The sequence below is a fragment of the Chlorocebus sabaeus genome, chromosome 20 (assembly GCF_047675955.1).
Source record: "Chlorocebus sabaeus isolate Y175 chromosome 20, mChlSab1.0.hap1, whole genome shotgun sequence".
Lineage (NCBI taxonomy): Eukaryota > Metazoa > Chordata > Mammalia > Primates > Cercopithecidae > Chlorocebus > Chlorocebus sabaeus.
In genome coordinates this window covers 10,082,745-10,096,887 of record NC_132923.1, presented here as the reverse complement: position 1 = coordinate 10,096,887, position 14,143 = coordinate 10,082,745, and the positions used below count along the sequence as shown (strand labels likewise).

The 14,143-nt window shown below is 46.8% G+C and overlaps 1 protein-coding gene across 1 annotated transcript; it reads right to left on the bottom strand.

Moving 5' to 3' along the window:
- Positions 1 to 372: 372 nt before the first annotated feature.
- On the bottom strand, positions 373 to 13,936 carry PGLYRP3 (peptidoglycan recognition protein 3). The gene is made up of 7 exons (XM_007977094.3): positions 13,882 to 13,936; positions 10,285 to 10,486; positions 7,786 to 7,904; positions 6,388 to 6,540; positions 4,951 to 5,149; positions 1,601 to 1,719; positions 373 to 929 (listed from the first exon to the last, which is right to left on the bottom strand). Exons 1-7 carry the CDS (start codon positions 13,934 to 13,936, stop codon positions 751 to 753), a joined length of 1,026 nt encoding a protein of 341 aa, XP_007975285.2. The 3' UTR covers positions 373 to 750.
- Positions 13,937 to 14,143: the final 207 nt, after the last annotated feature.

Sequence of the window (14,143 nt, the reverse complement as noted above, 5' to 3'; positions counted from 1 at the left end):
AGAATGTTGGTGGGATGGGGACACCATCCAGGACGGCTACCCCAGAGGGGAAGTTCTGAAGCAAATTGGCAAGGTGAACAGGGACCAGGGTCCATTCATTCATTTATTCATCCATTTCTTTAACAAACATCTGCAGAACCTATTAAACTCCAAACACTGCTAAGGAACTGAGGACAGAGATGAATAAAATAGAATTCCTCCCTTGGAGAAACTTACAACCCAGAGGAGAGGACAGACATATCTATAAAAAAAAATTACACCCTTAAGTAAGGGCTGCATCCAAATATGTACCAGTCCATGTGTGAGCAGAGAGGAGGGGTGGGCACACTGACCTGGGTCATGGGTGAGGGGTGAAGGGTGGGGGCTTCCAGGCAGACAAGAGGGAAGGCTCACCAGGCAGACAGAAAGAGAGAGAGAGAGAGAGAGAGAAGACAGGGGTTGGGGAGAGAGAGAGAGAAATGCCACAAGTACCAGCCCATTGTCTCACCCGACTGAGGAGGTAAGTGCCCAGGGGAGAGGTAGGTGAGGAGAGAGGAAGTCTAAACTCAGACCAGGAGGGTTGTGAATGCCCAGCTGCGAGGTTTAGGGGCTCCTGGAGGATGTTGGCAGGAAAGGGCATGACCATTCAAACCTGAGAAAGGATGGGCTGGCAGGGGAGGGGGACACAAGGTGCTGAGCCAGGATGTCTGGTGAGGATTGGAGAGACCCAGCAGGGGATGGAGGACAGTCTCAGAGGGAGCGGGGCCTCCTTCAGTGCTTGAAATGAGGCCAGGTGCTGATGATGTTGTACAAAGCCTGCCCAGGGGACAGGATGTTGACCACGTCACTGTGGCCCACCAGCAGGTAGTTTGGAGTCAGGTACCCCTCAACCACGGCACACTGGATCAGGTCCTGGGCCGCCTCCAGTGCTGCGGCATTTGGTGGCTTTTCTGCAAAACACATTTTCCCCATCAGTCATTAGGGGTCAAAGTTTCTTGATTAGGGAAGGGACAAGCACCTAGATTCCAGTTTCTTTCTTCCCCCCGCCCCCACCCCATTCCACCATCACCATAACCAACACATTTACGTAAATTGTGGCAATCAGGCACAAAAAGAAAACAAGGTCACAGCTTTCTCTGATTCCTCCATGCCAAAGTTTCTTCCAGAAGGTTAAAAAACTGCTCTGGAGGAGAACTGCAGCACAATACACCACTTCTGAGCAGGTATAAAGCAGACACAGCACCACAGAGACGCCCACTGGTTTTCCATAACAGACAATGGTGCTCCCCAAATTGTTGCCATGACTACCAAGAAAGGGGACCCATTCGCCAACTGAGCGATAAAAGCACTGAAGTTTGCAAAAGACTTTTCCCCCCTTGCTCCATGTTTGCCTTGGATATAGAGCGAGGTGGAGCTGGGCATGGGGATGGGTGGATTTGGGGGTAAATGCTCTGTCTGAAAGGGGATCTTGGTGACATCCTGTATTAGGAGTCCACTTTAAAGCTAAACTGTTCCACTCACACTGCCAGGCACTACAGGACGCCTTTCCCGCCATGCTTCCCAGACGTGCCGCCTGGTCCCTCAGCCCCCAGCACCCCTCTACCCCATGCTCACCCCTTACCTACAAAGTAGCCGATGAAGGCAATTCCTAGGGCAATATCATTGAATCCATAAGTGTGAGAGCCTTGGACGTGCCATCCAACCCCTTCATACACGCCACCATCCTGGCCCACCAGGAAGCTTAAGTCAGGAAAAGAAAATGAAGACAGTCACTCTGGGAAACAGAATTTAAATACTTCATTCATTCCTTCAACCATTCGCTCATTCTTTCATCCATTCACCTGATATTGACTGGAAATCTCTTATATGCCAATGTCAACAAGGACAGAAAACAAAACAAAACAAAAAAACACCACAATCCACTTCAACCTGGCCTTTGTTCCCACCACACCACTAAATCTGACCCCTCCAAGGTGAGCAGTGGCTTCCTGGCACTCAGTACAATGGACACTTATTTTACTTCTGGACTACACTGACCCTGTTGACCACTCTCTTAAAATGTTCCCTTCCCTGGGCTTCCACAGTCGCACCCTTCCACAACCATGACTCACTCCACCCTTCCCCTGCTGCTCTCTCAGGCCCTTCTGCCACCCCCCTTCCCTTCCTCAAACATGATGCTCCTCTGCACTCTAGTCTAGGCCATTCTCTCACTCAACGTATTCACCCTGGACAATCATTGCCACAGCTTCAAGAACTACCTGTAAAAACAGTGCAAGCAAACTCACCTTCTTCTAAAATTTCTCCAGCTAGAAAATTGGACAACACTCTGAATGCCTTCTAGCCCCTCACTCAGTCCACCTGGTCACCAATCATGGCTTGTCAATTGTGTCTCCTACACAACTTCTAAATTCTTCCACTTCTTTCTAGACCAACTGCCATGGTCCCACTCCAAGTCACTGGATCACTGCAATAGCTTCCTGCCCAGTTTTGCCTCCTTCCAAAGCATTCTTAAAGTAGCACCCAGAGTGATTTTTCTAAAATACAAATCCTATCATAGGGCATGACCTCCCAAATAGTCTGCAGCTGCCTTTCAAATAAAGTCAGTTTCTCTGAGTCCGCTATGAGGCCCTCTGCAATGTGGCCCCCACAGGCACTCTCACCCTTACTGCTCACCACTCCACTCTTTCAAATCTATTTGTAATGCTCTGTCTGAACCCTGGGCCCTGGCAAATGCTTTTCCTCCTCACCCAGACACTCTTCCTCCTCCTTCTTTGCCTGAATAAACCCCACTCCTTATCCTTGTCCTAATGAAGATACCCCTCCCTCTAGAAGCTGTACTCAGACCCCAATCACTCCCCGCAAAGCCTTGATTAGAGGCTTATCCTATACATTATCCTGTTCTGCATCCATCACAGTGCTCAACACTTTGACTTGTAGTTACTTGTTAGCCCTCCTTCTCTCATATCTATCAGTGAAAGTTGTCAGAATCAAAATGGAGTCACTTGTGTCAAACTCTAACAAAAATAAATAAAGCCAGGAGGTTGAGAACGGTGGACCCTCATGCACACAAGCCTACAATAAGAAATAGCACAAAGATTCTCTGAATGACTCTTATGCACACAAGCCTGTAACAAGAGCTTTTGCCAAAAAACGTTCGAAACTGCAGCTTGTTACTAGCCACAAGAACATCTGGTGATGAAGAACACTTGCCCAACACACTGTCTCCACTAACGAACTGGTGTCACCTCCTGGCTCCTGTCATAAGCACCAATGTTCTCCAGTGTTCCCTTTATTTCGAAACAAATGATGTATACTTTTCCCTTTTGCCTTTAAAAGCTTCCTCTAGCCTGAACCTCTTTGGGTATGCCTATGGTTCCTGTAGCATGCATATCCCAGATTTGCAAATTCCCTGTGCACTCCCAAATAAACTACTTATCTTTATTCTCTTGCTTGTTTTTGTTTTTTGTTTTTTGTTTTTTGAGACAGGGTCTCACTCTGTTGCTCAGGCCGAAGGGCAGTGGCACAACCATGACTCACTGTAGCCTCAAACTACTAGGCTCAAGCAATCCTCCTGTTTCAGCCTTCCAAGTAGCTGGGACTGACTAAAGCTACACATGCCACCACACCCAGCTAATTATTTTAATTTTTTGAAGAAATGGGGGTCTCCTTTTGTTGCTCAGGCTGGTCTCAAACTCCTGACCTCAAGCAATCCTTCCGTCTCGGCCTCCTAAAGTGCTGAGATTCTAGGTATGAGGCACCGTGCCTGGCCAAATTCATCATCTTTGGAGAATCTCTTTCTGTGTGTTGTTAGATTGACATATCTTGTGTAGCACCAGGCACATGGTAACTATCCAATCACTATTGATTAAAAAGCTAGAAAATAATGTGTGAGTGGGTGCTTTGTCCTGATTACAGTCCACATCAGGGTTACAGATGACATATCATGAGGCTGAAGCAGAAGGATATTGCAACAGGTTTTGAAAAGTCAAGGAATGGGGATCGAGTCTCTAAAAACTAAGTGAAAGAGGAGAACAAACATTCCCTCAACTTCTGGCATTTTCCATGTGGAATTTCCAGATTTATAGTCAATTTCCTGTTACCTGTGCTAAATAATCATAGAAAGCCTTTGGAAAATCCCGCAAAGTGAAGCAAGAGTTCCCTCCTGCTTGCAAAGGCTGCTTTTAAAACAGGAGTTAAAAGGAGAGACAGTAGGCCCAGAACAACACATTTGCAAAAGCACATCTACCTGAGACTTTGTAGGATTTGTTGTGATTAAGTCACAGATGAATAATTGAAATACACTCTACTCTAGCCCTAAATCCTTCCTATGAAAATTCCAAGACATTTTCCAAATAGCTTCTTCTACCCCATTAGTTTAATGTGTTTCTTTATTACAGACCTGGCATTAAAGGTATCAAAAGAGAATGTTTTGATCTCACCCCCTGTATTCAAACAGATAAAGTATTGTCCCTACTGTAGAGATGAGACAAAAGAGGCCCAGAAAGGTCACAAGTTCCTACACCTATAAAATGAGGTAAGTAACACCAGAAGAATAGTAGGATTCTAATATCAGAGAGAGCAAGTTTGGAGCTGGGCAGACTGAGGTAGTAGTGAGCAAGGCCTTTGTCCCTGACAGGTTAGAAGGGATTGCATTAAAAAGGTATAACCCTTCATGGCCTTCCCTGAGGATATCACAGTCTTGCTTTATCACTAGGCTTCTAATGCCTTCTTTTCAGAATCTTCCCAACCACTTGTGGAGATATGTCCAAGTGAGATAACTAACCATTAGCTATGCTCTGAGTGATCCTCAGCCCAGTCTTGCAAAAAGTAAAAATTTTTTTTTTATTTTTGTGCCTCATGGAAAGCACCCAGTCCTAAGGAGAGCCTCAGGAAACATCAATTCCCTCCCGCAGCCTTCCTTCCTACAATTCTGAAGAAAAAGAGGGTTGTCTTGACATTGATCCCACTTACTGATATCCAATGTCACAAAAGTTCCGTGTGTCCATGTGAAAGGACTGTATGTTTCGGACGACAGTCTGGCAGTCTGTGGATACAGTGCAACTTGTGCCAGCGGTGTGGATGATGATGACGTATTTGGCTGGGAGGTTCATTTTAGGGCAGTGTGTCTCTCTGGCTTCCCAAACAGATCGTTTGATGATGTTGGGGCAAACTGTGGTAAGATAAAAAGTCAAGGGAATAAGGATTTGGTTTTGCCTCCGTGTGAGCAATCGCTCAACTCCAGGTTGAATTATTGCTCAGCCTCTCCTAGGCCTCCAGCACCCATGGGCATATCCTAATGTAAGATTGGCTGTGGAATCCTGGGGAAGTCCAGATGGGGGGTTTCTAGTCAGATGGCTGGAGCCAAGGGGCTGAGGCAAAAATCTACGGGCCTGATACCTATAGAAATCAGTGTATAAGCAGAAGGGAGAGGACTGTGGGTTATACAGAGGCATGGTCATTGTCTTCAAAAGACCGTGCATTGCAAGTACATATGCAAGTATGTGTGCTTCTGTATCAGGGCCACTACACGGAAAGTCAGTGGACTCTCTGAACTGATCACACGTATTTGGAAAAAACTTAAAATCTAGAAAGAATTGTACAAATATTAAGGAATTATCATTATTGAAGATAGTGCCTGTCCAAAAGCAAGAAATATTTTATTTAGCGATTCACAATTTTAAAAAACTAATCCTAAGAATATCATTGTTCCCAAGAAAAGGTCCACACTAGCAGAAGTGCTTATTAATTTGACTGGTTTTAGGTTGCTGCTTATTCGCTTCAAAATAATGCTTTACTTTCATTACTCAGCTTTTTGTTATATGCACTGTGATGTCAGCATCATCTGTGAGCATGAGTTTTTCTCCGGGCTGTGGCCATGCTGTGGCCAGGGCAGGTTTTTGCATTTAGAAAGGTATGTAAGTTTATGTATGTCTTCATGTCCCCACATAATAGACACACACGTGTATACATGTTAATCCCACTGCATTCCCACTCTATTTTTTTTCCATAGCCTTTATGCCATCTAACATCATATATATTTGTTATTTTGTTCATTTTCTGTCTTTTCTCACAGAAGTGCAAGCTTCCTGAAGGTGAAGAGTCTCATCTGTTTTGTTCATAGCTGTATGCTCAGTACTTAGAACAGTGCCTGCTATGCAGTAAATATTTGTTGATTGAGTGGAAATCTGTGTATACATGTCTTTGTTTTAAGAATAAGTCCATGGCTATATCATTCTGACGGGATAGAGAGGAGGCCAGGAAGATGCCCTGTCAGAATTTTCCAGATCTCAAAGTAGGCATGAGATATTCTTGGTCCCAGAATCCCAATGGGGTCTAACAGGAAAAAGCACTCCCAAACATGGCTGGGTGGTGACGAGGAGGAGGGAGACATGTCATGGAGGGTCTTACCTTTCCTGGGCATCACTGGGTGTTGAGGGTCCAGGCAAGTCTCTTCTTTCAGAAGAAGTGGCTGAATATACCTGGGCGAAAGGTGACCCTTCTGGATGGCATAGGAGATCAGACCCTCTGCAGCTGATAAGGCAGCAGGGCTGGGACTGCTGCCTTAAAGAGGAGGACAGGGAGTACAGAAATGTAAGAAACTTCACCTGGACCAGATACCGGAAGGAAGGATGATATGACCACTTGAGCTTGAATAACTGGATTGGAAGAGAGGAAACTGATTCAGTTGCCAGAACAGAGGGCCTAAGAGGCAAGAAACTACCTAGACCTCTCAGCAGCCAAGGCTGACAACTTCTTCCAAGAGTCAAGCTAAGACTTTATCCACTCCATCTCTAGGCAGAAGACCTGGAAGGCAGTGAAGGATACATGCAGAGGGAGGCCCACCTGACCAAGTCAGGTGTGTACTAGCACAGGAGAAAAGGCAACCAGAATTTACTCATAGCTCTCCTGATGAGGTATGCAGTAGGCTCTTTATATCTGTTAACTCATAAGTCTCACAGAAAACCTCTGAGAGAAATGCTGTTACCTAGCCCCAGCTGTCAAATGAGGATGCTGGCAGGTGCTGGTTCTGTACGTATTATTTCTCAACTCCATCCCTGTTCTGTGCTTTTCTCTGTTTTTCTAGGGGCTAGAAGCCTGCAAATTATAGCTCCAGGCCGGGCGTGGTGGCTCATGCCTGTAATCCCAGCACTTTGGGAGGCCGAGGCAGGCGGATCACGAGGTTAGGAGATCGAGACCATCCTGGCTAACATGGTGAAATCCCGTCTCTACCAAAAATGCAAAAAATTAGCCGGGCGTGGCGGCGGGTACCTGTAGTCTCAGCTACTTGGGAGACTGAGGCAGGAGAATGGCATGAACCCGGGAGGCGGAGCTTGCAGTGAGCCAAGATCGCGCCACTGCACTCCAGCCTGGGCGACTGAGCGAGACTCCGTCTCAAAAAAAAAAAAAAAATTATAGCTCCAGATTTCCTTGACTGCTGCCTTCTGGTCAGTTTCTACCAATGGAAGAAACTGGAAGAAGAGATAAGCCATGCTTCTCTACCTGTGGCAGTCACAGCATCTATGTCAGACAACCTCAGACTTTACAAGTGATGGCAATAACTGTGAGCTCAAGCAATGCCCATGCTGGCTTTGGCAATATCACAGGAGTACAGACCAGTAAAGAGAGGCAGAGGACAAAAAGTAGGCATGTCACAGAATTCAAAGGAGAAAAGAACTTCACGAGAAGGGCAATCACCAGATAAGTTAAGCATGATGTAGGGTGAAAAGATGAGCACTGAGCCTTGGGAGTGGAGGAAGAGAGTGTACACAACTCTCCAGCACAGGGTCCACAGGGAGTGACTCTTACCTATCTTATTGCCAAAGAAGGCGATGCCCAGGGAGATGTTGTTGTAGCCCTGGGTGTGCAAGCCTTGGATGTTCCAGCCAACACCTTCATACACCCTGCCATCATCCCCAACCAAGAAGCTGACAAGAAGGAAATAATGGGTTTATTGGCAAATCCCCATAAATGAAAACCTCTCACTGATCCTCAAAAGGAAAAGGGATTCTGGAGGCTCATAAATAAGTACTATGTTCCAATAACATAACAATGGGAGGTGCAGAATAACCAGTTTTAGACCTCCAAGAGACATGGGAATATATTTTAATTTTTGTTGTGATTTAGCTTACATGTATTTTCCAGAACCTCACTTTAAAAATACTCATTTTGTTCAAAGTGGAATTTAACTGTGTGACACACAAGGACCTAAGGACATTAGTCCAACACTTTTCAATAGCTTAAGAATTAATACATCATGTTTTTAAATTAAGGGACCAAGCACTTGAACATTCTCTTAACAATTATGCCAGATTCAATAGTTCCTTTTGTATTGATGTTTTTTTTTTTTTTAATTTATTTATTATTATTAAACTTCAAGTTGTAGGGTACATGTGCACAACGTGCAGGTTTGCTACATATGTATACTTGTGCCATGTTGGTGTGCTGCACCCATCAACTCGTCATTTACATCAGGTATAACTCCCAGTGCAATCCCTCCCCCCTCCCCCCTCCCCATGATAGGCCCCGGTGAGTTTGTGTCCTTTGTAGGGACATGGATGCAGCTGGAAACCATCATTCTTAGCAAACTATCACAAGAACAGAAAACCAAACACCGCATGTTCTCACTCGTAGGTGGGAACTGAACAATGAGATCACTTGGACTCGGGAAGGGGAACATCACACACCGGGGTATTGATGTTTTTCTTCAGATTCCCTTTAGGAATTTCCTTAAACTTTTCTTTACCATAGAAATTTGTTTAGAATGTTCCTTTTTAACATTTATTTTTTAACTCAAATACATTTTTTATTCTACTTCTTTTATTCCTGCCTCTTTATAATTTCTCTCCTCCACTTTCCAATCAGTCTTCAGAACCGATGTTTTCACAACTTTGCCTTGTTCATATTTTAATAGAACGTGAGTTTCCACAGCAAACTGAACACAGAAAGAACACCTCCCTGAGGTCAAGGAAAGACTCTGAACTGAGTCAGACCGACTATCCACCCTACACCGATGTTGACCTGAGGAATGGGTGTGGAGTCTGGTGTGTCCACCCCTTCCCTGGCTTTGCTGTCAGTACTTTCACAGGTTCCTTGGTCACTCTTACAGCAGCCTGTGGTTAGTCTGGTGTGAACAGTCCCTGGCAGCTACTGTCAGCTGCATTGCAAAAACTGGAGATTGTCAAATGGTCACTGCAGAAACCTAACTTAGAGACGCAGTGGCTGAAATAACTTAGGAATACAGTGACCAAACCAGACAACATAGCAGCGACAACAGCAGGATGGTGGAGGTGCTGGTGGCAGGGGCAACAGGTGAGTCGTGGTTGACACAGCACACACAGTGGGCAGACAGGGAAGACCCAGCCATCCCAGGGGTGCTGGGGGCCACAACCAGAGCCTGAGGCTGCTCTTATTTATTGTGTTTATAAATAAATAAATAAATAAATAAATAAATAAATAAATAAATAGACTTAGGTTTTCCTTTCCAAAATGGATAATTCAGAAATTATTTATGTTTGTCTTTAGAGTTCCATGAGGGACAGCCCCATTCCCGCTCTGTCTTTCCCTCTCCTTCTACATGTGTCTCCTCATTCCTGAGGCTAAGGTAGAAAAGGTTCTGGGCTTCCACTGATGATCCCCAGAGCAGATACTCAATGCACAGTGCACAGCTCCTTCATGCCCTCCCTTGTTTCCTCGTGGGGCTCTCTTCCCCGCCATTCCCAACGCCCACTCTTCCCTGTGGAATCACCAGACTCGCTGTCAGAGTGGCCCTTTAGGGTAACGAGTGAGGCACTGCTTCCCAGGTGCGAGTCCCTGTGAGGTGAGGAGGAGCGGGGGCTGCACTGGCAGGCACCCTGACACAGCTCTGGGTACATGCTTCCTCACTCTGAGCAGAGATTTTAATTCCCCTGAACCATGGCTTTGTCACCCATGAAATAAGTGTAGGAACCCATTTCTCAGAGTAGCTGGGAGGGCCAAATTGGGTGATATTTGTGAAGACCTCTGTAAACTGTAACATTTCATGAGTTCCAAGGGCTCAGTTAAAACTGCAGTTGTTACATAACCTTCCTTGCTTTTTCACAGGAGCGCCAGAACCGAAAGTCACTTAAATAAGTGACTTAGAGTCATCCCCCTTACAATCCCCGGAAGATTCGGATTTTGTTTGATTTCCCTTTTACCATTTTTATTCATTACAAAAGCAACATAAATGAAGCCCAGAAAATAAGAGACACAGAGAAGGGGAAGTGGGAAGCACCCCAAGAGGGGTGACTTTGGATGCGGGCCTCGGGGACTTGACTAGCCTCTTACTTGTATGCCACGTCGCACCAGCCTATGGTGTAGATGGAATGGGACTGCAATCCCCGCAGCATCTGGTTGCAAATGCTCTGCTCCTGGCACTGCATCCCTGGGAGCTGGTCTGTGATGATGTAGGCCACAGGCAGGGTCAGCAGGGCCCTGCAGGCCAGCGGTCTTGCCCCCCACTCCTTGCGGGAGACGACAGTGGGAGTATCTGTAGGGAAGACCACAGAATGTCACATGGCAGGCCCTGCCCATCTTCCCCCAACAGGTCGTCCACGTGCCCTGACCTCTCACACTCAGGCCCAGCCTGCCCTGAGCATGGGAGACACCCTGGGGGAGCTCTTCACCCCTACAGCCCCCTCCTCTCCACTGTGGCTGAATCACTGCCCAGACACACGCAGCACTCAGCCTGGGAAGTCATGCCACCTTGTTCCCAGACAATCTCTCCTTGTCTTTCCCTGAAGGGCAAATCCCATCCCCTACTGCCCCCTGGCCTACATGCTCCCCTCCTTCAGAAAGCCCCCCAGCCAACCCCGCCACCCACCATGGGGCTCTGAGCTGCCTCCTTAGCCAGGAAACCTGAGGATGTATTTTCCTCACTGGCGTTGGCCCCGGTCTCAACTGTGTCCCTTGTCTTCCCCTCCCCTAAGAACTGTGACTCTCTGAAGGAAGCTCTATCAGTCTCCTCAACAAGCGGCTCCAGAGCTCACAGGAGGCTCCATGAACACGGAGTCTGCGCCTCTTTCTTCCGGGCGAACACTCCCTAGTGGCAGGGCTGTGAGATCCCACCCGCGGCTGCAGGCTACCTGAGGGCTCCCTTTCTCCATCCTCATCACAAGAGCCCCAGGGGCACGCTGAGGGACAGTTGAGACACTGTCATGCTGGAGCTGAGACTGGAGGACATGTCTTTTCTCTCTGGGTGTTCTCTCTCTCTGTGCTTTTTTTTTTTTTTTTTGCTTTTTTTTTTTTTTTTTTTTGAGATGGAGTCTCGCTCCCTAGTACAGGCTGCAGTGCAGTGGCGCAGTCTCGGCTCACTGCAGCCTCCACCTCCCAGATTCAAGCGATTCTCTTGCTTCAGCCTCCTTAGTAACTGGAATTACAGGCGCATGCCATCATGGCTGGCTACTTTTTTGTATTTTTAGTAGAGACAGGGTTTCACAGTGTTAGCCAGAATGGTCTCGATCTCCTGACCTCGTGATCCGCTCTCCTCAGTCTCCCAAAGTGCTGGGATTATAGGCGTGAGCCGCCACGCCCAGCCTCCTTCTCTCTTTTTTCATCTGGGTTTCTCTTCTTTTTCTCTCCTTAGGCTGAGGAACTCCCCTTTGCCTAAGGACTCAGGATGATCCAAGGGAGTGGTTGGAGATGAACATCTTGGGATTCCTCCCCACCCCATTCACTCTTAGTCCAGACATTATCAAGTCCTGAGAAACATATCTGACCACTTAAGAAGCCCCAGCCAGTCTTCAAACCGTCTCACCATTGGGACTCTTGCGAATGAACTGTGAGATGCTGACAAACAGGTCCATAAGCCTCTGGGTCAAGCGTCTGACTTGGGTCTCATTCCAGGAGAACTGTGGAAAATCCCCTGCAAGAGAGCGCTGGTGCATTGGTGCACTCCTTGGAGTGCACGTGACCAGCAAGCTCAGAGGCTGAGCCAGACATCCCACTCCGCAGTGCATAGCCTCTCCTCTTCCCCAGGTCACCTAATGCCCTCTAGGGAGCACACAGAGGAGAACCACAGAAGTCTCTGACCTCGGACTGACTCTGCTTTCCATATCTTCCCAGAGAGTCCTTTTTCCTCCCACCTCCCCTAGCCTCCCTCCATTCCAGGAGCACTGAAGTCTCGCCTGCTGCCTTATCTGGGCAGTGCCACATTTCCTGGTTCACCTGGAGACCTACTAATCAAACCATAGGTGCCCAGCAGAGTGTCACATACCAAGATGGTTGTGACATGTTGAACTAACACACATGTCTTAATCACCTATTGGTGCCAGACAAGGTTCTTGAAACAGAAATATACAGATCATCGTAACTGCCTTCAAAAATTAGACGTTTCAGAGATGCTTTATTGTGGATTAGCCACTGCCAGCCTGTCCTTATCCCCCACTGCTCCCATTCAGTACGACGGATCCTGGGAGCAGTGGCCAGTGGCAGCAGTGACATTGTCACCAGCCCCACCTCCCACAGACCAGCCCTGTGGTTACAAAGCATGTCTAAGAACGCTATCAGAATTGTGGCTTAAAACAACTTCATGAGTTAAGCAAAGCAACTGTGATCTCTATACAAAAGGGAAACCAAGTTTTAGGGAAGTTAGGTAACTTGTCTAACATAACAGAGGTTTTAAGCGTAGATCTAGATTCCAATCAGAATCTCTAACCCCGAAGCCCGTGTTCATAACAACTGTACTCTGCAGCCTCCCCAAAGTTGTCAGATGAACTTGGGTTAGTCACTGCCACAATGTGACCTGTTTCTCTTCCTACAAGACAAAGTCATCGAGGGTCTCCACCATGGTTCTGGGATTCTGTCTTTCTGTGAAATCAAGAGCAAATACATGACCAGGACACCAAGGCCAAGGTGTGCTAGAGAGACTGCTGAGGACGGGAGCCCACCTCAGCAGGCAGAGGGCCTGAGCTGGGCTGTGAAGGGGACACAGAGGACTGGGGAGGGGGGAAGGCGGAGCCTGGAGAGGACACTTTGCAAATGAAACCCAGAGGACTCTCAGAGTGGAAGAGCAGCCTGCAGGCCAGCACTGACACTTGGCAGGCAGGACAGGGTCAGGGCAGGAACCAGGAGACAGGGATGAGGACCACACACAACTCCCCGTCTTGCTTGGGCAAGTTAATTTCCCCATCAGGGCCTCAGCTTCTCCATTCATACAATGAAAGGCTGAACTGTGTGTTCCCTGGCCTGTGAGTTTCTCCAGCACTAACTCCAGGTAATCCCATTAAATTTGCTGTCTGAGTAGCAGAGGACAGAAAGAAAGCTATATTACATTATTCCTTCAGAAAGGGGACTGCGTATGTAAGACAAACTGAAAAGCATGTCATATTTAAGAATCACCAAGCTCACTTTCGTTTTAATTCAACAGCATTTGTTTATTGAACATTGCTGTGTGTCTACTATTATGTATAAAATGATAAGAAATCTTCTTAATCTAGAGAAAGGGCATTGCTACTCTTGGGGAATTTGCTTTTATTTACAAATGTAGACCCAAGTGCTGTGTTTAACTATGATTGGTATAATAATGATGGTGATAAAATTTAAATCCTATCTACAAATTACCCAGCACTTACTACTTGTGCTAAATGGCACACACTTGTGAACTAATTTAATCCTCAAAAACAACCCTAAGAAATGAGCAATAGTATCCTTTTATCATGGGAACAAATAATATTCAAAGAAATTGAATAACTTGTTGAAGACCATAACAAAGGGCAGGCAAGGATTTGAACAAAAATCGTAAACTCTAGAACAGGGCTCCATATTGCAAATCTACACTATCCACTAGCAAAGGGAAAGCACTTGGATGGGTTTCTGTTATTACACTTGAGAACAGTTTTCTCTTGCTCATCAAAAGCACTTCTGATACAAGTAAAGAAAACTTACCCCAAGCCTGGAGACCCAGAATGGAGAAGGCAAGAAGCCACAGCAGCATCCGCATGTGGTCCCAGGACTCCGACCAGGAGAGTGTGAATGGCGGCCCTGGAAGAGAGGCTAACAGTTAACACAACCATGCTAACTCTGCAAGTGGAGCACCCACCTACTATGTGGCACCACTGTCTGCCTCCCCTACCATCCTGTGGCTTCCTGAGGGCCAGCACCTGGCTCAGGCTTCTCAGGACCCCGTGAATACATCAGGTGCCCAATA

Bases quoted from the DNA above. Each gene is read 5' to 3' on its own strand.
- PGLYRP3 (XM_007977094.3), bottom strand. From the start codon at position 13,936: ATGCGGATGCTGCTGTGGCTTCTTGCCTTCTCCATTCTGGGTCTCCAG. The intron at 6,541-7,785 runs GTAAGAGTCACT...CTCCTCTTTAAG, and splicing joins CTTCTTTGGCAATAAGATAG to GCAGCAGTCCCAGCCCTGCT. The intron at 5,150-6,387 runs GTAAGACCCTCC...ATCTTACCACAG, and splicing joins CCCAGTGATGCCCAGGAAAG to TTTGCCCCAACATCATCAAA.